Source organism: Haliaeetus albicilla, chromosome 1 (genome assembly GCF_947461875.1).
Source record: "Haliaeetus albicilla chromosome 1, bHalAlb1.1, whole genome shotgun sequence".
NCBI lineage: Eukaryota > Metazoa > Chordata > Aves > Accipitriformes > Accipitridae > Haliaeetus > Haliaeetus albicilla.
The window spans coordinates 55,821,580-55,849,348 of record NC_091483.1 but is presented as its reverse complement, the minus strand read 5'-3'; the positions used below and the strand labels follow the sequence as shown (position 1 = coordinate 55,849,348).

At 35.9% G+C, this 27,769-nt stretch overlaps 1 protein-coding gene across 6 annotated transcripts in view; it reads right to left on the bottom strand.

The window, feature by feature from the left end:
* The window catches only part of FRYL (FRY like transcription coactivator), a 147,336-nt gene that overhangs the window by 45,039 nt on the left and 74,528 nt on the right, over positions 1-27,769 (bottom strand). For all 6 annotated transcript variants that reach the window (XM_069790553.1, XM_069790537.1, XM_069790581.1 and 3 more), the window contains 24 exons: positions 27,460-27,546; positions 26,621-26,792; positions 25,873-26,005; positions 25,514-25,621; positions 24,012-24,249; positions 23,186-23,371; positions 23,009-23,095; positions 21,985-22,253; positions 21,362-21,557; positions 20,285-20,409; positions 17,417-17,474; positions 15,754-15,845; positions 13,947-14,119; positions 13,315-13,475; positions 12,674-12,784; positions 11,597-11,751; positions 11,254-11,353; positions 10,116-10,284; positions 9,082-9,341; positions 8,031-8,171; positions 6,061-6,229; positions 4,649-4,733; positions 2,823-2,935; positions 266-416 (listed from right to left, as the gene is read on the bottom strand). In XM_069790553.1, coding sequence (XP_069646654.1) covers positions 266-416; positions 2,823-2,935; positions 4,649-4,733; positions 6,061-6,229; positions 8,031-8,171; positions 9,082-9,341; positions 10,116-10,284; positions 11,254-11,353; positions 11,597-11,751; positions 12,674-12,784; positions 13,315-13,475; positions 13,947-14,119; positions 15,754-15,845; positions 17,417-17,474; positions 20,285-20,409; positions 21,362-21,557; positions 21,985-22,253; positions 23,009-23,095; positions 23,186-23,371; positions 24,012-24,249; positions 25,514-25,621; positions 25,873-26,005; positions 26,621-26,792; positions 27,460-27,546 — 3,539 coding nt within the window. The remainder of the gene's footprint in view (positions 1-265; positions 417-2,822; positions 2,936-4,648; positions 4,734-6,060; positions 6,230-8,030; positions 8,172-9,081; positions 9,342-10,115; positions 10,285-11,253; positions 11,354-11,596; positions 11,752-12,673; positions 12,785-13,314; positions 13,476-13,946; positions 14,120-15,753; positions 15,846-17,416; positions 17,475-20,284; positions 20,410-21,361; positions 21,558-21,984; positions 22,254-23,008; positions 23,096-23,185; positions 23,372-24,011; positions 24,250-25,513; positions 25,622-25,872; positions 26,006-26,620; positions 26,793-27,459; positions 27,547-27,769) is intronic.

Below are 27,769 nucleotides of genomic sequence, written 5' to 3'. Positions count from 1 at the left end.
TACTAACCAGTATTCTTTCTTAGGTCTATAAAAATCCACAAAGTTGTATTACACGGGAAAAGATGAATGCTCATAATGAAGACAGAAAAACTTTAGTCCTCCAAATTAAAAGGCTGAGAAATCTTAAACTGCTAGACTTGTGAGTAAAACTGCAGCAAATGAATGCACTATTTACTGTCTTTAATCTGCTATCTTTAAATTACTATATTTGTGCAACACTAATTAAAATGTAATGAATTGCCATCAGCACTGTTAAAACAGTTACCTGTGAAGAGACATGCCCGGAGGAGAAGTTTCAGGCAAGTAATCCACCAATGGTGACCAGCAACCTCCAGTAGGTGGAAAAGGTAGAGGCTCTCCTTGATTGTGCTCCATCACTTTCAAACGCCAGTTTGAATACAGAGGCATTGAATCACCTAACACAACAGATAATTAAACCAGAGAAATATATATGTAACACATTTCTGTATTATATAGTCTTCTAAAGAAATATTTTTGAATTCTTAAAAAGCTGAGATCCAGGAGGGGGAACCAGCCATAAACAGCAGTAGTTGGGCACAGTTAGAAAAAAAAAAAATAAAAAAAATCGTTATTTCTTTTAGGATAAGGATGATTCTACAGAAGCTACACATATAACAGAGTAAGATTTTGTTGAATAGGTTCATAAAAACGATGGATGCACATAGGGAACATGGATGCACATAAGGAAAAAAAGGCAAAGTGATCTAATATAATTTCCTTGAATTTCATACCTCATGTCAGATAGGAAGTTAAGGCTGGGTCCCAAGATTGTACTGAACTAATTTTGAAGAGCTTCATTTCATTATAGGCTAAGGAAGTATTTCTCAAGAGCACCTCTTTATAGGTCTCGCTAGCAAAAATCCACCAGTTATACATGTCAGATAATGCCAGCCTGATATATGGGGCAACTCAGAACTTGCCACTTTACACCAGCATAGCCTAATCCCACTCCTTGACAAAAGTCACTGCTCAGTAAATCAGCAAATTTGTCAAGAAAACACAGAAAGACATTTAGGTTTTGATTAAGAAAGCTTCAAAAGTGAAAGAAACACATCAGCTATTTGGTGTGAGAGTATACTGTTACACATCCAAAATATTTTTCTGTTTTTAAATGAGATGTCTTGGACTTCAGAACATCAGTAAAAGCTACAAACAAGTAAGGAGACTGCCTCAACAGTTCAGTGTTTCAGTGATTCTACCAGTTGTCCTTTTGGAAGTATAGCTGCAAAAGTTTCAGAAGTTCACACGTGTATCAGCTCATTATCACCTTCTTGACTGGAAGTGACAAACTTGTTACTGATGGAGTATGTGAATCATCATCTGCTTCAGGATACTCTGTGTTGCTATCACAAATAGCAAACAAAGATGAAAATGACCACAACTATGATACTGGACATCACCCATCCAAGCAGTAATAAACACACTGGCTGCCCAGAAGGTCCACCAACCTGACACTGACCCAAAGTTTAGCAGATCTGCATCAGTATGCCCGGCCCTTACAACAAGATCTGTAGAGGACATTATGTTCCTCTTTCTTGAAAGAGGCAATGCAAACCACATATTCACTCCAACCTTTATGGTCTGCAAAGAATCAGTCATTAAGGAGTGCGTAAGCAGATCCTAAGGGAGACTGTTGCTTCGATACAGCATGGGACACACTAGGTTCCATACTGACATGTAATGCTCAAAATGCAGAAATGTACATCCTGTTTTTCAGTAGCACAAGAAAGGTAAGGAAAAGGCAGTACTGTATCATGTGCTGTACCATACCCAGACACCTCCTAGCAAGATCAACTGTCAATAAAAAATTGAGTGAAACCTAAGACAGTCTGTGGGAGCACTATAATGAGCTGGATCAGACCAAAATATATCTGATAATCCCATGCACGGTTAAAGTACAAAGTAATTTTAATTACCAACAGCTTGTTAGCTGAAACGAGTTTCAGTCAAATGAGTACTCTAACAAAGCATACAGAACCCACTAATGTAACCATCATTTACTGTCTTGACCACTGTCCTCATTTTTGCCTGATTACATGAACTGTTTAGCTTTCCCTAGCATTGTCATGATGATTTTATATCTTAGGAACTGGTACAAAAGTAGCTACAGTTAATAAGCCTCTGTTAAGAAAAGTCTCCAAAAGTACATGGAGCTTCAGGAGAAATATCTATCTCTTTTTCCTTACCTCTGCACCTCAGAAAAAAGAGACCATAGATCACAAAAAATAACCCAAAACACATTTTCAAAACAAGCTTGAAAATTAGAGGTATACAACAAGATCCTTTTCCCTGCTGTATTTTCCTTTGCTATGGCTTCTCAGCAAGTTTTGTAGCCTTTTCTTTTTAAACAGGTCAAGGAGTGCTATCATTTAAAAGCACAATTACTTCTAATTTTCTATTTAACTTTTTTTCTGTCATTTTTTTCCTCATTCATGTCATGTTCCTCCTGTTAATCTCTCTCCTGTTTCTTCTGTCTAACCATCTATTTATCTTTGGTGTTGGTACTGGCAAAGAAAATACAAAGTAAAACTGCTTCATTTGGGAAGACGTTCACAACTCATTCCAGAGGACAAGGGAAGGAAAGAAAGTGTGTCATCTTCCTTGCACGTTCTATTGTAATCAAATGGATACTACACTTCAATAGCAGTACTAAGACCAAGGAATGTAAAAGACCCGTATTTTTTAATAAGTTCATGCAAAAAACACTGATGATGCCTATTTCCTCACATTCCAGAACCTTCAGCAAAACTTGTGAAATTTTGGTTTCTAACCATAGGAATATTATGAAATAAAAATATTACTTTTTTCCTCTTCATATGATCCTCCAGAGCTGCTGCTGTAGCGAGATTCTAGTCTGTGGTGCTGGCGGTTTAAGTTACTGTTCAACCCACTGTAGACGTCTAGATGTACATAACTGTAGGAACAAATAAAGCAGCACTAGTAACTGACATTCTGTGACAAAAATTAATAAGCATCTCTCAATATTGCAGCAAAACTAAGTGTTATGCAAAAATATTTCATCTTACAAGGACAATCAATATGACGCCAAAGCTTCTCAGCTGTATAAGACACACCTCTTGTAGCAATGCTAGATAAGGGGGATTCAAGGATATAATCCACTATAAATTATATTTCTGTTAGATCATTTTATTTAAGTACATTAAAATATTTGTTACCATTATACATTAAGTTATTCTCACTCTTGAGCAAAATAATGAAAACCCTATTTGATCTGGCACAGACATATATATACACACACACAGAGTCCAAGATCCCACCGCGCTAATCTGATAAACTATAAAGAAATCAGAGAAATAGGAGTGCCAAAAGCACAATTTCCAAGCTGTTTCTACATAATTTGCTAACACTCTCTCCTCCTGGCAAGTCCAAGATGTACATGGTATATCTTATCAAAAAGCATATACCCTGGGGTGGTGTTAGACAGCCCTACAGCATGTGCCAAAACTTGCAGAGACTTTCAAAACTGCCTTCATTACTTTACAAGTTCCTTCAGCTCCAGCGCCCATAGCAGCCAAATACTTGTCTGTGCCTTGCTAGGCTGAATTCGGAATGACACCTCAGATTCCACAGTCTTCTGTGATTTATTGTCGCACAGCCTCCCCGCCCCCCCCCCCCCCCCCCCCCCGCCATTTCATTGAAGTATTGGGGTTGTCTCTATCAATACATTTACTAATCTAACTATATTGACATAATTATCCTAGGGAAGGAAAAAAGAGTCCAGCTGGGAAATTATGTTGGAAATAGAATTACTACCGCTTTCACACAAGTCGTCACAAAATAAACTGGTTTGTGAATTTACTGCATAGTAGCTACTCTACCATAACAGCACGTGTGCACTTTTTTCTGTGCACACTTTTTCTCATGCTAATCATAGAATCCCTCTTCCCTTTTCACATTGAGATTAGCTATCTCATATTTAACACAAAATGAGAGCATGCCCACAGTCAGCTACTGTCGAGCTCCGAGTCCACACCCTGACTAAGTCTATGTCAGCTGTTTGCTTTCCACCACCCTCACACTGGTACCACTGTCTGGCAAATTTCTCCAAAGGATTGTTCTTAAGAAGCTCAAGAATTAAGGAGGGAGGTATCTGTTTTAAAGCTAGCTGGAAGGGATCTTGCCACAGATACCAGGCATCCAAATACCCTAAATGGGAGAAGAAACCAGCTTTCAACACAGGGGCACTGTTGATTTCTAGCGAGCTAGGAAACCAATTGGTGAATTGACTACATTACTAAACTAATAACATTTGCCCTTGATGTATCTGCAGTATAATTTCTCTTATGTAAACATATACAGTCCGGTGTAATAGTAGCTAATTTGGGCATCAATAACAACATAGCTATAGCAATACAAAGCCTGACCTGGATTAGTCCCTTTATTTATTCAGTTTCCTCTACAGCTTTTCGAGTTCGAATTACAATTGAGGCTGCTACTGTTAATCCCAAATAGTATTCCAGTTCTGTTGCTTAAAACTTACAAAACTTACAGTCAGGTATTTCCTGCAACGTAGACATACCTAGAGCCATTGAGATGCACACATTTATAGTACCTAGAAGGAATTCCTGTAATTCAACTAATAACTGTTTTTTGAGGAGATACTTACTTCTCTTCACTATTGTCTTTTACATGTTTACTGTCAGGGTTGCCATCTGTGGGAGCTACCATTGTATTGCTACTAGAAGTGGTACCTGTGAATTATGGATAAAGAAAAAGATTGGTCAACAGAAAAGAAAAGCAGTCTTAAGCACTACATGATGACCCTTATTTACTTGTCCATGCCAAGAGCCCTAACCAGGTTTACACTACAGCAGCTGGCACAAATACAAACTGAGCCACAGAAATTACTCACATCCAAGAAAAAATTTTTGTTCAGACTAAAAGATTCTGAGCTGCTACCATAATTTCGCTAACTGGAAAAAATCAGAAGAATCCATTCCAGGAATCTCTGAGTCTTCAATGTAAATTAAGTAGAAAGGCTTGTTTTTGAAGCACAATCAAGAGACCCATTTCTTTCTTTCCTGTATGCTATACCTTATAGTAATCCATAAAATGTAGTTGGACTTCGGTATGCAGTTAATTCAAACCACAAACAGATTAGGGATTAAAACCTAACAGCCTGCAGTGAAGCTTCTATCAATTTCTTTTTAAGAGAAACTTGCAAGCATCACACTGAATAGTTTACCACAGTCAGAAATACTTCGGCACTCTCCCCACAAATTTTGCTACTCTCAATTACACTTAAATGCAAGAGCCCCATAATTTTTTTTTCATACTTTTTAAACACTTTCATGAACAAGTGCCAATGCACCCACCTTGTGATCCAGATAGTCCCTATGTGATAGGTCCAGGCTGCTTCGTAACATTGACAGCTTTGCAGCGCAAAAGCTAAGTCCTTGCTTAGATACCCTACCATCCATGTCTTTTGTGGCTTACTTTGAAAGATGCTTCACCAAAAGCACATAGCTTTTCCCCACATTTTTCAGCATGTTCTTGGATTGAAGCATGAGGTAGACACTTTCTGTATTTTCGGTGCGGTTTTTTTTGATGATTGATCTATTGTTAATTGTTAATTATGTCTAAATAAATTCTTCTAAGTAAGTGTACTTAAATCCTCTTGAATAAATTCCTACAGATACAGCCTGTGTCTATAACAGAACTTGAAATATAACAACTTACATGGATTTAAAATTAGATAAATTTTCCCAGTTGTTTGACTGAACTGACTTAAAAGTGATATAGTGAGGGTAAACAGTGTAAGATCTGAACACAGACAAAGTCTAACACATATGTTAATACAAACCTGTTCCTTGTGAACCTATCTGATGTTCTTTAGTAAGAACTCTGGGTGCACCAAAAAACTGCAGATCTTGTAAAGCAAACTTTGTACCTTAATTTATTTTTAGAAACAGAACATTGTACTCCAATTGAATATTTACACATGCACTCCAATATTATAACTGATAATAGCATAGTTATCATTGACAATAATAAAAGTTTAAGTTAAGAAATTCTCACCTGAAGTGACAGAGGGGATTTTGTAACTCGAAGTAATGCGGTAATATGGTGGATTATCCATATGGGTGACTCCTGAACTGACAGGATCTGTAAGCTGAAGTTCACTCACCAGCTCTTCTAGTAGTTGCATTGTTTTATCTCTACCCAAATAAACAATAACTTTCTTTACCTGCCATGAAAAAAAAGTATATGTATGTAAAATAGTATGTACATAAATAAAATTCTTATTGCAGTGACTTGATTTAAAAAAAAGGAAAATAAGAGATTTGAATACAGTGATTTGTTAGAATCAGTATCTACCTGCCCTGCAAGCGAGGATCCTTACTCTAGTTCTAAAGGCAAACGAAAAACCGCTTTCATTGCTTTCAAGAGCAGCAAGCACCAGAAACATAAGAGTAAGAAAGTAAGTCTTCTGAGTTCAATGACAGTTATTTAAGAAGTAAACAATTTTCTTACTAAGGTTTTAGCAACACCTGAGATCAACAATGGAGCAAATGTATTCTGATATAATTTCTTTTCAATACTTCATAGTTGTGTTCTGTTCTTTTCCAGCAGGTATCATATTTTTCCTCAAGCTATTCTGCAGTGCTCTCACATATGCTTTGACAAAAAAATAAAATTAGTTTTGAGGGGGACTTGGGGGGTGTGTGTGTGTGTGTGTGTGTGTGTGTTTTAATACTTGGTCACGTGAGAATAATCACACTGTCCCTACATGGTGTGACAGGTGCTTTATTTTACTATATTATCTGTCTGCTTTTTAGGACTATCCTAAATTATAGCATAGGAAAAAACATTTAATTCCCAAAATGCTCGAGGCCTTTATATACTCTGATAAGAATAAACACATAACTATAGCAATATTTTATTAAGCATATAGTAGTTAAGGATTCTCCACTACGTCTTACTTCAGCAAAAGAATCCTGGTCACTGATAAGCAGCAGCAGATGGGTGCTAGTCAGTGATTACTGTAGACATCAGTAAGTTCTTTTTTTTTTTTTCTGACATTTTCTTGAGACACTACTCCTCAGTGATTTATTTCCATTCTTTAGAGAGAACTCAAAGATGTACAGTAAGCAAGTGATCCAGGGCATTTGATTTGTGGGATTACTTTGTCACCTTGTTCAAACCCTACACGCAAAGATTTTGGGCTACAACATTAAACTAGATTTCCTGATTTGCAATGAAAATGACTGCCAATCAATGAAGAACTTAAGCTGTCCTTAGTAAGAACTTAATATTATAGGTCCTGATTGTTTACTTCATATCCATTTTTTTTCTACTATTAGCAAAACCTATAATAATTTTCTAATGAAAATATTACTTACGGAACAATCTTAATTCTTCCTAACAAACAGAAACCAACTGCTGCAGTAGATTTGCATTTTATGATGGAAAGGAGTTGTTCAGTATATACTCCTAATAAAATTAATCTAAATTTAGCATCAAACTCTTAAGTTTCCTTTTTATGATAAAGGAACAAAAAAATGCTAAGACAGATGTGGATATTTTAATAAGTCTTTTCCATTTTTTATGATTTACTCACTAAATAAGGTCTACGGCCCACCTAGTATATCCTGAATTCTGACAACTCATAACTGATGAAACAGATAGTGGACTGTTTCAAACTTACCACCCTGAGTAAATGCCAATATTCAGTGAGTTGTCTTAAGAAAGCCTCAGCTATCTTTAAGGTGTGATATCCCTTCTGGTTTATTTCCTTTCTCAAACCCATTCCATGAATGCTGGGTTTAACTGAAACCGATACTGAAATTTCAACACAGATGTCCAAAGTAACTCAAACAAAAGAACTGGATTTGTTCGTAGTATTTAGTGGTCACAAAATATGGGGCTATAGATTTTGATACTAGAAATCCAACCTCACATTTTTTGTTTGGTCATCTTTGCTGCTAGACACACAACTAGATTTTAGAATATCAATAGCGCTAAGGAGAGACATATCGCATACTCACGTAAGGCAAAAGGCTGGGTTCACTGTTCACTCCACAGATACTGATCAAGAAGTGCAAAATTATTTTCAGATTCTTTGGCCAGCTGTCTGCCAAAGTAGTCCAGACATTTTCTATCTCTGACCAAGCCACTTCATCACCATACTAGAAAACAAAATAAATAACTCTCCTGAAAACTCCAGTAGAAAACATTGTATTTGAAAGTGATCTGTATTGACCAAGTGGGACAGGCTCTAGAAAAAGGAGACATAAATCCTGTAAGAAGCTGTTGCCATTTTAACATTCCAGAATGAAGCTTTCACATATATTCATTTTTATAAACACATTCGGGAAATAACTATTTTCTTTTATAGCTATAAATATATAAAAATATATCTAAACATATTTGCACATATTATATATTTTATTTATATACAATATAACCTCATATATATAAGTATACACATATTTATCTACATGTAAATTTATTTCTATTTTTATATGTTTATTTATGTATAAATAAAAAAAGCTATCTAAATTTAGCAGAGACCCATTCTCCCAGTTGCTGACAATCCTGAATAAAATTCCACAGATCACAGGCTGCAAAGAGTTTTTACTTTGTAGCTTAAAACATGATCTCTCATCAGTAGGATTCAAAGATATCAAGAACTGGCAGGAGCACTGCATTTGACCAATACTTTTTCTCTGTTGGAAGTAGCTATCACAGGAAGGAGGAGGGCCTGTCAGCCTCTGGCAACAAGATTGGTTCCAAAACTCCACTCTGAGATCATAGGTATACAGGCGACTTGGTATTATCTACCCAGCTAGACATCTATATTGCAAAACAACAGCTATATACTGTTACTATGTCATGATTACTGTAACATTTGTATTACATATTAAGTATTTATCATAATACCTCACAACTATATGGTATAGCTTGGGTATACATAAGCAACTCAACAAATATGAACAACATCTCTTGAAAGTTTTGTATCTCTGAACAGGAATTTCTCACACCCTGAACACAACAATCCACTCACTGGAACAAGACAGAACACTTAATTAGTTTTACCTTTGCTGTCATGTACATCAGATTGTTCAGAACCATAGCTGTAGCCTGCGGTGATCCCCAGCCTTCTCCTCGTAGCCATCGTCTACTGTTCACCATTATTTCTCTGTCTTTCAGAGAATCTTCTTCATCTTCATCTTGCCGACGAATGGTTGGCAAAGGTTTCAAGTCTACCAGCTCAATATTGTTCATCCATGGGAGCAGATAATGCAGCATCACCTGTCTCCCAGCTGGGTGAGCTGTTTGGATTCTCTGACTTACTTCTGTCATTCAAAAATTAGGTACGCGCATGAATTGCAAATCAATAATGAGAACTGTTTCGGTAATAATGACAACAATCATGAGCCCAGTAGACCATACTGATATAAAGTAATGCTGATAAAGGCGTAGTATTTTTGATTAGCTGACTAGTGCCATTTCATAATGAAAAAGTCTGCAGTCTTCAGTAGAGCTAATTGAAGACACTGCTGACAAACAGTATGTTGAAGAAACCATATTAGCATACGCAAACACATATATTCCTCTAATCGGGGAAGGGAACTGAAAACCTAGATTATATAAAAATGTACCAACTTTAGCAAAAAAGCACTTAAAATTTTTTCTTCCTCATATTAGCCCTAGTAGCTTTTAAACTGATGTGAGAAGTTATTACTCTGTAATTGTTTAAAAATGCTATGGAATAATATTTTTAAGCAATCTACAGTAAACAAGAAAACACTAGGAAGAACAATAGAAGAATAATTTTTAAGAACAGTTGCAAATTATTTCTCTAATGTGATTTTTTTCATGGCTATTAGAAAGTCAGTAAAAGTATCTTTGATTCATGTTGTTTCCTCTTGAATATATTTCAAATACAAGTAAACAAAAATTGTAACTCAGTAAATTCCATTTTCTCCATTCATTATGATGTTACCTTGTTGTCTGTTGTCCTGCTTCTAGTGAATTACATATAAATTAATTATTGAAAAATAAGGATTACACATTTTGTACAATGCTTTTGACCCGCTGAAGTTTTCTGTTTTGTTTTAAAACCATACCTGAGAAGATAGCAAGTGTTAGTTCAGGATAAGTCCTTGCCAATTCTTCTGACAGTTGATAATACGACACAGAATACAGATGTGGTAAAGGAGAAGGCTGACCCAAAACCCCATCTGTCCGCTGAACTTCCAGTTTGTGAGCATAACGGAACATCTTTGGTTCCAAGATCTACAACAGTAACATTCAGAATGTGAAGGTAAGTATAGAGCCACAATGGAAATCTTTATATAAAATCACCTTCTCAATTCATGTATCTACTCTCATTTAATATTTCCTATCTGTGCAGATATATTTCCAAACAATATCAATTTCTGCTCATCTATGAGACATTGATAGGAGCAACGTAATCTGTGATGTGGCAGAGATGCAGAAGGAGACTAAAGCAGTCCGATACTTTAAAAGTCAGTTTTGGCTGATCTTAAGCAGTGGTGTTCACTTGAGAAGAAAGATGGGGTTGAAAGGGAGGGTGGTGTGAGTGCTGATATATCAACAGAGGTGTGACTGCAGTGGGGACTTTACTGTTGAATTTAGCTGACAACAAAAACGTTTGAAAAAAAACCCCAAGACTTGTGGTCTGAGCCACAAGCAGCACAGATTTTATTTATTTATTTTTAAACAGTAATGCTGCCTGTAAGATTAAGCTTACCCGCAAATGATCTCAGAAAGGAATATACAAAAGTAAATTAAATGGCTAACAAGATTTTCAATATCATCTCTCCACACAGATAGATGAAAAATGTTTGGTATTAATGTAAAAATCAGAAAACTGACTGCTACCCCAGCAGAGTAAATGGACAGAAAGCAATATACTTCTCTCTGAGGTGCTCTTGGACAAATGGAGCTATATACCACTCTGTTTCAGGGCCAAACCAGAAGAATCTTGATTTAGGTTTTGTCTCTTGAAAAAGCAGGTATTATGAAAATACAAGTTTGGGGCTTAGTTCATGAAAACATGACATGCTGCCACTGAAGCCTATTTGTGCCAGGTAACCATCTGGCCGAACTATGTACTAAAATAGAGAAGAAAAAAAATATATACATTGTATTTCATTACTAAAGGGACAACACTTTTTCTTTTTAAGTACACATGACAATTCTTGTTTTAAAGGAAAAAAATACCAAAATTAGCTTACAAACCTGTAATAGTTGCATAGCAACTTCATAGATAGCCCTAGTAGAATCAGCTGCTTTAAATAGTATCAGATTCAGGAGGGTCACTGTATCACACTGGTAATCCCTAGGAAAAAATTGCAAGTGTGAAATAAGTAAAATTAAATTTGGCTTTTTAAAATTTGAATTTATTAAAATTTAGTTTGCAGGAAATATTGTATGGGATAACATAACATTTTGAAAAGTTTCTCTAGTAACACATACACACAACCAGGGGTGATCTTTTCCCTTTGGGGGAGAAAAACCCAGTTCTACATGAAAGCACACTTTGAAAATGAAAGTTCAAAGTTTTGAAAAAATATTGTAGTACCTGTTTTGGAACACGCTGGCTATGGCTTTAAAACAGCCAGCTGCTACCCGCTTGGAACCTGTGTAACACCGGTCTACGGCCCAGTACATGAGGTTACTCTGGTCAGGGTTGAGTTCCAAGAGCAGCATGACTGCCTCACAGCCTAGCTGGTGAACCTGTATTCCAGAAAAGAACCAATATATATTTATAAATATAGAAAAAAAGACCACCTTACAAAAATAGCATAAAATAGAGAAATAGATATTTAATTAAAAAAACAAACAAAAAAAACCCCAAAACAACTGCAATACACAAAATTTGTTCCACCTAAAAACAATGAGATCACAGCTTAAAATAATAATAGGTAATTCTATCAAACTGTTTAATGTTCAACTTGCACACAGTCATAAATTATTGAAGCAAATAACTAGATAGTTCTACTGACTTTTTTTTTTCCTCAGTTCCAAGGCTACCTTGAGCTATTTACTATTTTCACTTGTCCTACTACAACCTGAACACTGACCTGAAAGCATCAGGTACAGAAAAACACTTATATGCAGGAATTCCAATGGGACACAAGGGATAGATCTATGTTGAGACTTGCATATTCTCTTGAATCAAAGCAGCCCACTGGAGCTGTGTTTTTATGTAGTCATAGTATTAGTGCAATAGAGACCCTATATTTTAAATCTAAAGCTTGCCTTACTGTTCAGATGTAAAGCTTGGTCTTCTCTGCAGGACCCCCAACGGACTCTACAGTCTCACAAGAGCTCACATTCAAAATCTTATCTCCTTTAAATTTCTAAAAGATCTGCTTATTACTACAACTTAGTAGCTGATTAGTTTATAAATAATACACAATGTTTCACTCTTTGCCCATTCCTCTTCCATTCTGTTTTGTCTGTTCTTACACTGTGATTAGGGGCTGCCTTCCTCAACAGGGTGAATACACATATTAAAGACGGTGCAAAAATACGCACTACTAAAACAGCTTTACACTGTTCTAAAGCATTTAGGCCAATCTGACTGCAAAACTCATTAAAGCATATGTTGAAGGCATTGATAGTTGCAAGCCAACGTTGACACTGCCTGTATTACCTTTTTATCTTGTGAATCCAAAATATTATCCAGCCATTTGTATAAGTAGCCATCAGATGAGAGCCCGACGTTATCTGCAACAGGCCCACAACACAGTACAGCAGACATAGCCTTTAGAAAGTAATTGAAAAACACTACATCTTAGTAACTCAGATACAGGAAGTGCTTTTACCAAGTTCATTAAAATATCAGAAAACTAACTTCTATTCAGTCAAGGGAGGAAGACCAAGGCTAATAAAAAACTGTTTAACATCTTAGTCAAGAAATTATCAAATCATATTTTTCTCAACTCCCAAATACAAGGAACTGTCAATACTGAAATGCTGACATATGTAAGAGTTAATAGGTCAGTTTGTTAATTTACTTTTACATGAAAGCCCTTCTCCTCAGGCAACTGAGAACTCCAGTCACTGAAGTGAACATTTAGTATTCATTTTAAGAAATTCCTATAGCAAGTGCTGTTTACAGATTAGAAAAAGCCAAACTGTCATAAATACACATGTAGGCAGAAGAGAAAAAAACCTAAGTCATGAATGGCAACAAGGATGTGAAAACCACATCCAAAAAGCCCAAATGTTAAATTAGCATTAGAAAAGTTAACATAACAATCTGTTTCCAAAATTCAGAAAGTGCTAAAATACCTTTAATGCACAGTATTGGTGTCTGTTTATTCGCATGTTCCTATCACTGTATCTGTCCAGGGGAGTAAACATGATACTAAAAGGACCTGCCCAATGACTGAACAACATAAATAGACTGTGGCGTAGACTCTGCTGCGGAAAGACACTTCTTCTCTGGTGTACTGTAAGAAAAGCACACGGTCAGACACACTCCTCTTGTCATTCTTTAAAATAAAGTACATAAAACAGAAACAGACCCAAAGAATGAATATAGAAAGAAAAATCATTGTAAAGACACATGATTTCAACATCATAACAGCTGGATGTAGGTTTACTATTGTCCTGTTTAATGCCACTAGTGTACAAGAATAAGCTATTTATTAGTCCAGAGAATTTAAATGCACTGCAAACCAACAAGACTTTTGCTAAATCAGAAAGTTACTTATATGCTTCCAAACAGTACCAAAAATCTCTCTTAAAAACTCATGCTGCTAAAGTTCTACTCAAAACTGATGGCATGAATTATTTTTATGAAAGTATTCTGAAACTAAAAAGTCGATTTTAATTTGGTTTTTGTTTGTTTGTTTTTGTTTCTTTAAATGTACTGCATATTAAACACAGTCATCAGAAGTTATTAAAGCATTTTTACATACCTGGAACATTTTGAATTATATTTGCCACTAAGGCACTAAAATGGCATCGGATATCTTTCAATGTATCAGAATCCTTTTCATTTTCTGCTTCTAGGAGTTGTCTTGTTAGATCGACATACTCAAGTAAAGTGTTGTTGAGGGAATGTGTTTCATTATCAAGGCCACCACTTGCACTTAAAAAATAAAATTTTTAAAAAAATCAAATAGTATGACAAATACATACAATGATTTTTGAAAACAATCCTTGTTTTTTTCTCCTTAAAAAACCCTACAACCTCAACACTGCAAATATTTAATTCAAACTCGTTTCTTCACCCAGCTTCTATTTCAGTGTTAAATACAAAGCTCCAGTGAAAGCAAACTAATAACCACTATCAGAAGTCACTCATCCTTCCACAGAATTAGTTCTTATACTGGGGATAAATGTTAAAAAAAATAATAAAAACCCTCAACCAACCAACACCTCCCCCCAACCCACGCTATTTGTAAACCAGAAAAAATAATTACTACTACTTGACTATAGATTTCTATATTACATACTGATTTTTGGGAGTCAGTCAAGATGTTCAGTACTTCATGACATGCTACTGACTATTAGCAGATGAAAGCATTTATTCATTTTATATGTTCATTTCCCATCTTCATTGTTTTAGCATCTGACCAGACGTCTGTATTAAACTAAATAAGGAGATTGAAGACTACATGTGATTCAAACCTGCCCTCCTTTGAAAAACAATTGTTAGAATGGCAATTCCTTTCCTCTCAGCTCCCTCCACCATCTTTCCACATTTGTACTGAAGACAACCAAAAAGCATGCCTTGCACACCAAAAGCAAGATGAGGAGGTTTACGGTAGCCCTTAATTGCTTGCTAGCTTCCACCACAGAGTCAGACTGGCCTCAGAGAGAAAAGCTGACAAAGTTTCAGGGTGCAGAGTGTGGTTAGGAGATATTTTACATACGCTAATTAAACACCAGTGAGTACCTTGAAAGATAAGAAGGGAGAGTACGATTTTAAAGGCTGTACTCTGAAAAAGCATGCCAAAAGGAAGAAAGGCTTTTTAGCAATGCTTCTGAGGCAACATTCTGAAATATGCTGTAGTAGCTTGCTTAAAGATTGAGAACTTCACACTGATTATATTGCTAAGGTTGACAAATAAATCTTTAAGTATCATTGTCTAACAGAATGGGAGGAGCTAGCCTAACCATCTCCTAGCTTACTTCTTCTTATACAATTCCACCTGCATACAAAAAAAAATTTCTAAGAGACTTGTAAAACATATGCCAGAATTTTAAGTCTTCTTTCAAAGTGTCCCTATACAAGTAGGGTAAACTGAGGAAAAAACCCAACCTAGTTAACATTCTGCCTCTCTCTGAAAGAAAAAGGTCCAATATTAACCAGCAGTAGCCTTCTCTGCACAGGACATGCTGACTAGCATAAGGACTCCAGGTGAGGAAGAATTCCAGACTGATTACAGAATAGTTTTAACTTGCGTTTTCTGATTTGCATAACTGGTGTGATGTTTGAGCACACACAGACAAGAAGGAACATGACACACTGCCTGTTCAAAGCAATTTTCTGGGGAATAGCATTTTAAATAAAACACAGACCACAGTGACAAAGAGCACGGGGGAGGGAGGGATTAGAAGGCCAGCAAAATTCCAAGTTTTATAAAACCATGACTATTTATTTAGTGGTATACTAAAACTCACTGAAGAATTTTGCATGCTTGTTATATTGGGTCCTAAGAATACTAATGACTAAATTCAGAAGCATAAAAAGCATCTTATCATCAGTGCTGCCCCTACCTGTGACTAATGACACCAGCATCTGCCAACAGTTCAAATATTCGTACTAGTTGTACTCGTAAAATATCTCGACGCCTGCGCCGTTTCATGTTCTATTCAACAGAGGAAACACAACATTAAATGAAGCAGAGGAAAAACTAAGTATAAAACCAGCATGGCATATAAAAGCATTATTATATCTGTACTACAAGTGGCATCAATTATCAGGGGTACCAACTTTTTAATATGAGGAGTTACCAAAATTGCTAGCAATTTTAATAAACCAGACAATGAACAAAATTTTTCCCTGTTGCAACTCCAAGATATACTAGGTTTGCTATTACACGTATTATCAAAATAATGTTTTTTATCAGTCTCCTGTTGCAAAGTGCAACATATAAAACAATGAAGTACAAACGCCAATCTTTCTACTTATTTTGAGGAGGTGATTCTACATATTTTGAGGGAGGTGAGACCCCACCTGGAGTACTGCATCCAGCTCTGGGGTCCTCAGTACAAGAAAGACATGGACCTATTGGAGCAGGTCCAGAGGAGGGCCACAAAAATGATCAGGGGGATGGAACACCTCTCCTATGAAGACAGGCTGAGAGAGTTGGGGTTGTTCAGCCTGGAGAAAAGAAGGCTCTGGGGAAGACCTTATAGCAGCCTTCCCATACCTGAAGGGGGTCTACAAGAAAGATGAGGACAAACTTTTTAGCACGGCCTGTTGCGATAGGACAAGAGATAATGGTTTTAAACTACAAGAGGGTAGATTAGACTAGATGTAAGGAAGAAGTTTTTTATGGTGAGGGTGGTGAAACACTGGAACAGGTTGCCCAGAGAGGTGGTAGATGCCCCATCCCTGGAAATATTCAAGGTCAGGTTGGATGGAGCTCTGACCAACCTGATGTAGTTGAAGATGTCCCTGCCCATTGCAGGGGGGTTGGACTAGATGACCTTTAAAGGTCCCTTCCAACCCAAACGATTCTATGATTTGCATGCAAGACTGACAAAACACACTACAGCCCAGTAACATTTTGAAACAGCAGTGATGTTCCTTTCCATCATCTGTATTTAATTACAAATTTATTACGAATAAGGATATGACAGTTACCACAAAAAATACTGAATAATCATCTCTGAGTTTGTGTTTGCAGAGTTTATTATTTCTATGAATACCTACTGAGGCTTCTAAACCTTCCTGTAAAACATGCTCTCCATTAGAAAATTTTTAGTCAGAGCAGTCAGGTGAGCTTACAGCCTTTTTCATTTAAAAAAAACAAAACAAAACACAACAAAGTTGGTAGACAGTAAAACTCAATTCTATGTCTTAGGTACTACTAATTGTAGGCATGTTACTGATGACATAATGAAGTAAAAGCTGTGTAAAACTATGCTTAGGTAAAAGGAAATAAAAGAATGTGGAAAAGGTTACAGTAATTTTTTCATTATTTTAAACAAAACCTCTTTGATACAGCAATAATACAGAGCTCAAAACAAACACAAAGCTCTTCTAATGTAAACACCTCACAATCATTTAAAAAAGTAACATCTCACCTCTTTATCTGGTATACTGACAGTTTTTAGGTGCAGAATCGAAGAACATAACTAACATTTGTTTACTACCATTTGTGAGAAGATAGTTAAAACTGTGTACTGAATAGAGTGGAAAATATCTAATTACCTCTGGCCTTCTTTCAAGTGCTTCCTTAATTATAGGATGTAATTCTTCTATTAGTTCCCTGAATTAAAATAAAAGAATTAAATGGATAAAAACAACCATTAAATTAACATCTCAATTGAAAGGTGTTTCACAGCAACTAGTGTTACAATGTAAGTTAAAACACCCTCAGGTTTTCCTTCTGCACCTGCAGCTTTCTGAAGTAAACCAGCATTTAAGAGATGTTTCCCAGAAAGATAATTCCCTAATTTAAAGACAGACTACCAAACGGATACCACTAAATCTGCATTCACCAATTATTATGGCATATTTCTATCACAGATGATTTTCATTTATTTTCATATTCAGAGTTTATCAAAGCCTTATAGTGCAAATAGAGACTACTAGGGGAAAAAAAGATGTTGGCAGCTTATCACACAATGCTCTTTCAGTTGTCATGATGCATTTAGTTGTTAATAAAGATCATTTCGTTAAGGCCAATAACACTATGCTGACAGAAGTCAGACTAGCTCTATGAAAACTGAGAAGCAACATGCTTTGACACTGTCATTAACATTCCCTAGTTATTCTGAAGCTCCGCAGACTTCATTACTACTCAGTTCCTTCTGTGAAACTAAGATTCTCTTATGACTCCAAAAAGGGGGCAGGGAAAGGGGAAGGAGATCGGTAGTATGGATTGACACAGACAAAAAACTAAGGTAGAAACATACTGGGTTTACTTTAATATTTGTTAACATAGTAACAACCACCTGCACTTTAGATCTGTTGGAGTATGACACATTTTTCTACTTCTGGTGCTATTGTAATTCAGACATACAAAAGCATAAACCACTTCCAAGTTTTCATGGTAAATGACTGACTCCTCTGCTACATCATTCAAAGGTTCTTTTCAGAGAAACAGTCCAGGTGATCAGAAAGCTACACAAACTTTTGCAGTGCACTCAGTTACAAGACATTTAAGCATGGTTAGGGATTGTTTTATACTTCCCTTCAAACATAGAAAAAACACAGACAAGAATTTGGAAGTAGCTTTTTTTGTGCTAAAACATAATAAAGGGTCAGCTTCCCATGGAGAGCAAGAGACACCTAGACAAGTTCATGTGATGAGTAACAGAAAACAAAAGAGAAAAAGAATATTCTAGCAAGTTTAAGTGGACTGCATATACATATAATCCATAATGAAAAAAGTTCTCGAGTAAAACATACCAAGTGGGGAGGAACAGTGCTTAAAAAAAACAAAACCAAAACAACAAATCAGTGCAGAGCTGCAATGGTGAAGGGTGGGCTACAGTTAGCATCTGGTGTGAGTGTGCACACTGGACAGAGGAAAAAAGCTGGTCATCGGAAACAAAACAAAATTCAGAATAAAGAAATCAGAAGACTGATGAGAATCAGATTTTATTTTTTTTTAAGTTTGCCAAATGAATTGTTTCTAATTTAGAAAACAAGGATTTCTGGTGAAATCCTTTCTGAAAGCATTTTCTAGATTTGTAGAGCACAATTATGATTTGAACTGTTCAGTATATCTTCAGAGTCATGGGACAAAATCTCGCTTTACTCCTGGTAGGAGAGCAAAGTAAGATATGATATAAAATTAGAAGATTATAAAAGGATTAAAACAGAATACTACAACTAAGGACTTGGTATTACAGTTTAAAATACGTCTTTGGCTCCTCATCTACCATAATGTGGGACACAAGTGATTGGAGAAAAGAAGCATGTCATTCAAAACCTAGAGTGTTAGCGATCCCTGGTTTCTTATGCAGAAGCTGAGTTGGTTGCGATAGCATGATACAACTTCATAACTCCCCATTATAAGAGGCTGCCTGCTGTCAGAGAACATCTGATGCTGAGCACTGGCTTTCCCAGGAAGTTTTCTCCCCCTCAGATGTTCTCCCTCTTCATCCATCCTCCATAAAGACAGAGCTGTCAGTTGAGGACAGTTGCATAGAGATGCATTTTAAATCTCATGGCTTCCTGGCATAGAGCTTCCTTTTCACGTCAGTGGATTTGTAATACATATTGACAATACAGTACATTAGGATCTGAAGAAAAGTGAATTTCAGTTGAGGTAGGAATACCACAATGGCTGGGTAGACTGTTTTGAACTCAACATTTATATGAAGAATTGTCACAATAGGGTAACCAGAAATTCTGGATTATGAGCTGAATCCAAATATGTTGAACATGAATTATGATATTAAGTTGACAGAACAAGTGGCTTGGCACAGATTTAATTCTGCTACAGTAGATCACAGTTACCGGTGCCCAAATTAATCCACATGGACTTGTCATCAATACAATGTATGACAAAGGTGTATTAGTTATGAAGTTACAGAGAAAAAAAAAAAAAGCGGTGAGAGGGATGCACCACAAATTTCAGAAGCTTCAGCACTAGTCAGAAAACAGTTCTAACTGGTATTTTTTTCAGCTTGATCCAAAAATCTCTTTTTAGAATACGGTTATCATTAAACTCCTACACACACAGAGCTCAGAAACACGTTTGTTGCCAATACCAATAAGGAGAGTTTGGTAACTCTTACAAACATGATTATAATTAACATTTCAAATGTTAATAGTCCACAAAGTCTGTTATTTCATATAAGAGCTGCCTTTAATATCAATAAAAGGGAACTGTCTATTGTTTCAACTAACTTCTTTTTCTTTATGCAGACATGACCTCTACATAAAATTATTTCAACCTCAAAAAAGCTTTTCTAACATTTAGTGGTGTGATAAAGACAACTGTAATCAGTTTTCACAGCTTTTAAAAAATTCTTAAAAAAAAAGAAAGCAAACCTTTTTTTCTGAGCTCTGATTCCCCAGCTTCGTAATCAATTAACATAAAAACAGATGAAAGACAACAGTTACCTAAAAGCTCCCGGGTTGGTCCTGCCAAGTCCCAGCACAAGGGATTCTGTAATTTCCATGCTCTCAGAGCGCATCATTGGAACTATGTGCTTAAACAGGGAGGAAGGGGATGGAATGCCAATGATCTAAGAAGAAAACCAGAATAAAACAGAATGAAGTAGTTACCAAACAATCAGGTGGTGTGACATTAAAACATCTGCTGTAATTTTACAGTCTTCTCGCACTGATCAGTGACTTAAAATGCTAACAATGAAATTTTTGACCTTTGACATGGAAAAACTTTCTGAAATAGTAAACTAGTATTAATTACTTCTCCATTCCTTGTATAACTGAATTTTCATTGTCAAATGACAATGAATGCCTCAACACGATAAACAGACGCTTTGCATGTTTATCCACCCTCCTTAGGGAGGGGAAGCAGACTTCTGGTGTCCAACTCCTTAGACTCCATTCCGGCTCTCAGAGTGAACAAAGCTTTCAGTCTACAGTTCCTCAGATTTAGGGAAAGGATCTCGGTAACAAACAAGTGGAATAGGCTGCTTCTCCCCAAAATCTGCTGTATAGTCCATGAGTTATCTTCACCTCTACTGTACCTTCTACAAGAAGCCAAAAAGGAGAAGAACAAGGCAGGCAGAAAACCATAGTTGGGAAAAATATAACAAGATACATCATGCCTAAATAGGTCACTGCTTCAGTTACTGAAGTGAGCGGCTATTTGCTCAGAATTGCAGAAGTCTACTGACAGCAACCCCCCCCCCCCAAAAAACCACACACAACCCCCCCCCCAAATCAAACCAACCCCCCCCCCCCCCCAATCCTTAACGGTAAACAAAACATTTCCTCATTAACTCTAGGTAAGACTTTGAGATTGGGTTACAAAACATAAGCAGAAAAGCCTCTGCAACACGGATTGGGAGAAGCAAACTGAAACACTATCCTAAACAAATGAGAAATGTGTACTAAAACATGTTTTCAGACAAATTACACCAGTTTCTGAAAATCATGATAGTTACTATAAGCCTCAGGTGTTTCTACTTTCAATAACATGTAGACTTATTTACAGTAAGAAGAACCTACTCTTGAATCAATGCTATAACCACTGTCAGGAGTAGACGCCAGCGTCTCAGGAGGGGAACATCTCACAGAGCCTGTGGAGGTGGAGGAGTTTGAAGAAGATGCTGCACTGCAGCAAAGAATCAGGTAGTTTCTCCAGAGCCCAATATAGGAGTCACTGCTTGTAGTAGTATTCACTTTCTTTGCATTGATAGGGCTGCTATTAAAAATAAAATGAAAAAAACAAAACCTCAGTATAGTAAATGAAGCTTACCAGATTTCACTTTGCTTTTCTACTGAATTTATATTTTCAAATATGTATATGCCATTGCTTCCAAAATTGTTTACATGGTAAGCTGAAGAAATTGTTCAGAATAGACCTGTACATGAATAATATATGTTTTTATAGTCAAATCTGTTTAACTATGATATGGCCAAAGGCATGAATTAATTAATTTTTAGAGTAGAAAACTTTTTTTCCAGATAGAACTGCTTTAATTTATTGTTACATAAAGCTGAATTAAATCCACAGAAAACATTATCAGTCCATATGTCACCTCACTGAAACATAATGACATTACAATGATGATAAATCTTGAAAGAATACTCAATATAATTTATTGTATTTACATTAGAAATTAACTTACTTGATATCCACTTGTGGAGACAGCAGTTGGAGTCTGGTGTAAGCAAATGTCCAAGCATAGCTTACAGCTGTTGGGCAGTGTTTTGGAAGATTTTCCTGTTTCATAAAACTTGAGAGGCTTATAATCCATGGATCTTGGCCTTGAGTCACATGTGCAAATATCCATATATGTGATGGACTGACCACATCAAACTGGTGGCTGATTGGGGAAGAATTCCAGTCAGCCAGAGTTTGTAAATCTATTGAACTGGGACAGTACAGTAAAGTAGTCTGTGTGCATAAAAAAAGAGAACAAAGCAATATTTAATAACCATGTATATTAAGTAACAATTTCTTCATTGTTAAATATCTAAGTATCAGTGTCAAAACCACATTTGGAATAGATAAAACACATTACTTAATTTATGGGTTTTTTACACAAGTTCCTAATGTGGACAGTTATATAAACATGCTGTTTGGGAAGGAACTGGATATTAGGAAATAGTAACTTCTAGAAAAAGGCCTTTTCACTCATGATGACTTAGTTCTTCCCAAAGATTCTGGACTCTAAAAACCTTACTACTGAATTCCAACTTGCTTGCTAAACCTAAAATCAGAAAAGCTTTTCCCTGATACTTAAGAGTTAACGATAAATATATAAATATGGAATTCAATTGTTATTCACTGATAGTTATAGCTTTCATCATGAATAAGACATTGTATTGCTGCAGAAAAAGGCAGTGGTCTTTGCTTCAGAGAAATTCTAATCTATGAGCAAGATATAGATACAGCTGGCTGTGTGTATATGGTGGACATAATGACACACTTGTTGATCAGAAAGCATACAATGGCAGTGTCAGCCTCGCAACACTCCTCAAGTTTTTTGAGGATTTTCGTTTGGTTGGTTGGGTTTTTAAGGTGATAAATTGCTGATAAAGTTTGCATGATCATAGTGACACGATTATTTAACATATATACAATTTATTTGGGACAATTTTGCAGAATTACCTCATCTTACATCCAATTTAACATAAAAACTCTCCTACCTGGTCAGCCCCAGTGAGATGTATGAAACTCTCCAGGATAGTAGCACTTTGTCTGTCCATTACATCTATAGCCAATTCATCATCACTCTACAAAAGACAAAACACAAAAAGCTCAAAGAAAGCCAAGATAAAAGCACTTTCATTAAGCAGTCACAAGAATGGGTCATCAACTCTTACCTTAGAAATTTCTAGAAGTGTGAACAAGGCCCTTATTTCTCTGAGAACACTGACAGCTAATCTCCTGGTGGCAGGCCTTGTGCTGCAAAGGATAACCAAAGCAAAGCCTTCCACCACGTGAAATACACTGGAATAAAGGGTCCTCTCCAGAGGAAGGGTATGGGCAGCCCCATTGGATACACCACGCTAAGAAAAAGATCACAGAATTTAAGAAAATTAAGAAAAAAGTAAACACAATCAAGCTATAGTTCCATTATTAGCAATGGCAGTATAGATCATAAGGTATTTAGATCTTTGGCTACTAGTCAAATTTTGCATTATGAGAATGGCATAATATCAGCTACTTTGGTTTTTTTGGTATCTCTCTGAATTCAGTCCAAACAAATACACAAGAAAGTCTTTCTTATTTCACTTTCTCATTAGAATGATGCAGTGAGAGCAAAATTAAAAATAAATAGGTAATACTCTTACATATAGAACTGTAAAAAATTAAATTATTTGAACACTTTCTGTTTGCTAGTAAAAATGATGTTTCTTTCTAGTTCTACTGTCTTACCATTCCTACTTAATTTATTTCCAGTTACAGATGATGAATTTTGATGTAAGCAAAGATGTGGCCATGAATTAGTGTTTCGGTAATACTTGGTAATATTAAAGTAATTTTTTGGCAAAAATACTGATTTAAAATAATAGGTCTAAAAATCTTCAAGCACTGTAAGAAAGTAAGCTGAATTTTTATTACTTAACAAAAAAATAAAAGCTACTAATAGAACTGCATGTGCATTCAAACCACGTGTTAACATCAAAGGACCTTATTTAGAAATACCTGAGAATCTTGGGTTTTATTGTGCATTTGGGCTGCTTGTTTCCACTGATTTATGAGCTGCACTAACATTTTTACTGCATTGTCAAGAAGCGTTGGGTGGATGTCAGTCACTTCACGCACAATAAAATATACAAATCCTGAAAGAACATCTTCCCGCCAATCTGGAAAATCAAGCATTAATGCTTGGAGAGTATTGAAAGCCAAGGCACGAAGTTCTTCATCCATATGAATTGTCAGCCTGTTTAGAAAAAATAGCGGTATCATCACCCCAGATTGGCATAGTCTTAACCAGCCTTCATAAATTAAACTTTGGTGTTAACTCTTCTTTCTTTACTGTATAATGTGGAATACTTCCACATAGATGCATTTTCTGCACTGAATACATCTGAAACTGGCTACTAATTGAAGGTGCTAATACTATAGCAAAATAATGCAAGACTTCACAAAACTTAGTATAAACAAATAATTTTCAAGAGACATCGTCAAGTATTTCATATAGGCACATCTTTGCATGCATCTGAGCAACCACCTTAGAGCTCAGTACGTAGGCACGCTGTGATGTACAGGTTATTTTCTTCAAATAAAAATTGAAAACAACAGATTATTATTGCAGATAAAGCAGCTTTACTTTGGATATGAGAAAAAACTTGCAAAAACCCCCTTTGCATATATACTTAAAAATATGTCTCAGCCCACTATGGTAGATGAAACTTGCCCAGTACTGCATTATTACTTAATACTTTATGTCTTTTATGTGATTTTTGACACTGAAGAAAAAGTGTTAGAAAAATCTTATTCTTTCACATTATTACTAACTTTTTAATATATGTAACTCAACACATTATATGCAAATGAATTTCAAAGCTAAAAGCTATACTATATTTCTGCACCAACACCATTCTTGTATTAAAAATAAAAAAATTAAAAGGAGGAAGGTTTATCACTCTAGTAATATGTAAAGACTGTCTGCATATACCACAACTATACATTCTCACTGAATGCTCAGTTTACCCATAGGGATGGATAAATATGGGTAGTATTGGATCAAAAAACTGGAAAAAGGAAGCAGGATTAGAAGAGAACAAGGAAAAAAAAGTTTCCCATAAATGCCTGTCTCACATTTTGGTAATGTCAAACACGAATGACTTTATGATAATTTACAGTATTAGCAATAGGAAGAAAAAAAAAAAGAAAAGATAAAAGAGGAAAAAAGTATGATAATAGTAACAAAAAGATAAGAACAAGTTCAAAAAACAAAGCAACAGAAATAAATTCCTACTTTTCAAGAAAATTCTCTCTAAAAATAAGTGCAAGATCTTCAGGATAAATTCACCTCCTGCTATTCTGGCCAGTAACACTTGAACAACTGCAGAAGGTAAGCAGGAATAGGAAGAATGGATTCTGTATGCAGTGGACTCACACTACATAGTGCACTGACAAACTCTTACACACACAGATTTAAAAAGGAACATCCACTAAGAGCAGAATTTTATCTCCCTTACCTTGCAAGCAATTCAATGAGGTCAGTCCTGCTCATGCCATCTGGAATCAGTCTTGGGATAGCAGCAATACAGGTTCTGAACAAATCTATCTTAGGTTTTCTCTCACCCCTACAAAAACAGTTCATAACCAAGAAAACAACAGGAAAATCTCCTTCAGTACACCACAAATATTTTCAATTTCATGTCAAAACTACGGAGCTATCAAAAACTTCAGTCATTAATTAATGAAATTAGCATTCATTTAATAGTCAAGTAAGAAGCCAACAATTGTAGTACATTAATGATGGCATCTGCAACATTACATCATAAAAATAGTATGACATAACTGTGACAGTAAAATATTGTAATTCAGTACATACGTAATCATGTCTTCAGGTTCTTTATTGGACATCTGCACACTAGTCATGCACATGGGCCTTCCAACTTCTTTGTCCAAATGCCTAAGAATGCTATCTAGTGCTTTTCTGACTTGAGGGTAGTAGATGGACATTCCTGAAAAGCCAAAGAGTTCCAATCACCTCTTTCAGTTGTTCTCATTTAATTTTCACATTTTTATTAAAATATTTGCCACTGATTCAGCTTCGGACAAATTTCTTCTTGTACCAAAGATTACATGAAACACACTTTAAGTGTCAAAAGAAATGCATGTTAAATAAGTACTGGGAGGTATTACACGAAAGTATAAGTTTCCTTCAGAAAGAACATAAACAGGGAAGAAACCGTTAGTTGCTTCTCTGTTTTCTCAATTCTGAGCATTTTAATTCTTGTTTAAATTTTGAACATGTTGAAACAGTCCTTTAGAGATGCCTAGCTCATCCACAGAAGACCAATAGAGCACAGTGGTCAAAATTGTCTTACTCCACTTCAGCTGTGGGACGTTTGGAACGTTCTAGAGTAACATCAAGAGAACAAAAATTGCCATGCTATTTACCACACTAATTGCATTCAGGCTTCTTTGTGCTAATTTGGCAGCGCAAACACTTCAAAAAAAGCCATGGATTTGGTCTCAGACACCAGAAGGTCAATATTGTCTAGCAGCCCTCTCTATAAAGAATCAAAGCAATTCTGTTAAAACACACTGCCAACTCACAAAAGAATACAACATACCTATAACTTTTGCTTCCTCATCTGTCAGCGTTTTATTCAGAAAAATTTTCTTCACACGCAGAGTATTTCCTGAGGGAAGAACAACTCCTGTTGTTGGCATTGGTGGTTCACCATCCTTCTGCTGCAAGCTATCTGCTATGACAAGGAAGACTCTGAGGCCGATATTCATCCTCTTCAAGAGCAAAAAAGAGAAGAAAAAGGAAAGAGAAAACAGAAGACATTGTAATATTAAAGTAACAGAGATAAGGCAAAACACAAATTGCATTTTGTCTCTCTTTTAAACAGACAGCGGCATGGTTCCAGTAGGACAGGCATTATTTTAATGTTACATATTAAGGTAATGAAAGTAACAAGAATCAAGTTTAAGCCTTCAGTGCCTTCCCACAACTCTTATTCCAGTTAACTGAATTGGCACAGGCTAATATACCAAATGTTTTATAGTACAGAGCACTAAAGGACTTAATATGAATGTCGAGAATGACATACTGAAGACAGACATTGCTTAAACATCTCATCTGTTAGACTGGGTCTTGAACCTTAAAAGCTAGGTACAGCTTCCCTGAAAAAAGGCTTTACAGTTATACTGTAACAAAAATTCACACATACTTACTGAAATTATTGTTGAAATGAGTCTGAACTGTAGTACGCTGCTAGCTTACTCAGTGGAAATAAAACAGCAATTGTGCATGACTAAAATTACTTCTTTCGTTTTAGCAGAACGCCCCTTCAGATATTCATTAATCTGCTTTCATCCTGGCTCCAAAATAGTTAACCACTTTCCCCCACAAAATCCCCCAATGCCCTGTTCTCACTGCATGCAAGTAATGAGCTTTTTTTACCTCTGGATTAATAGTGAAGGTTTTAGGTGATTTTCCAACACTAAGAAGATCAAATATTATTTCTTTCATTGCGAAATCCAAACGTTCCTATAAAGGAAAATGGATTGATATGATCATCTCTTTTCTGGTAAAATGCATAGTTTAATTTCTTGGCTTTGCATAGGTGCTGGGTATCATGTCTTAAAAGTTTAAAAAAACAAAAAAGTTTTAAAAAAATATTCATTTTTTCCTGTTTGTTCTTATGACTTAATGTTCTTTTTTAAATATAGTACGATTCAACACAGCTTATCCCCTGATATGGTTGAACCAT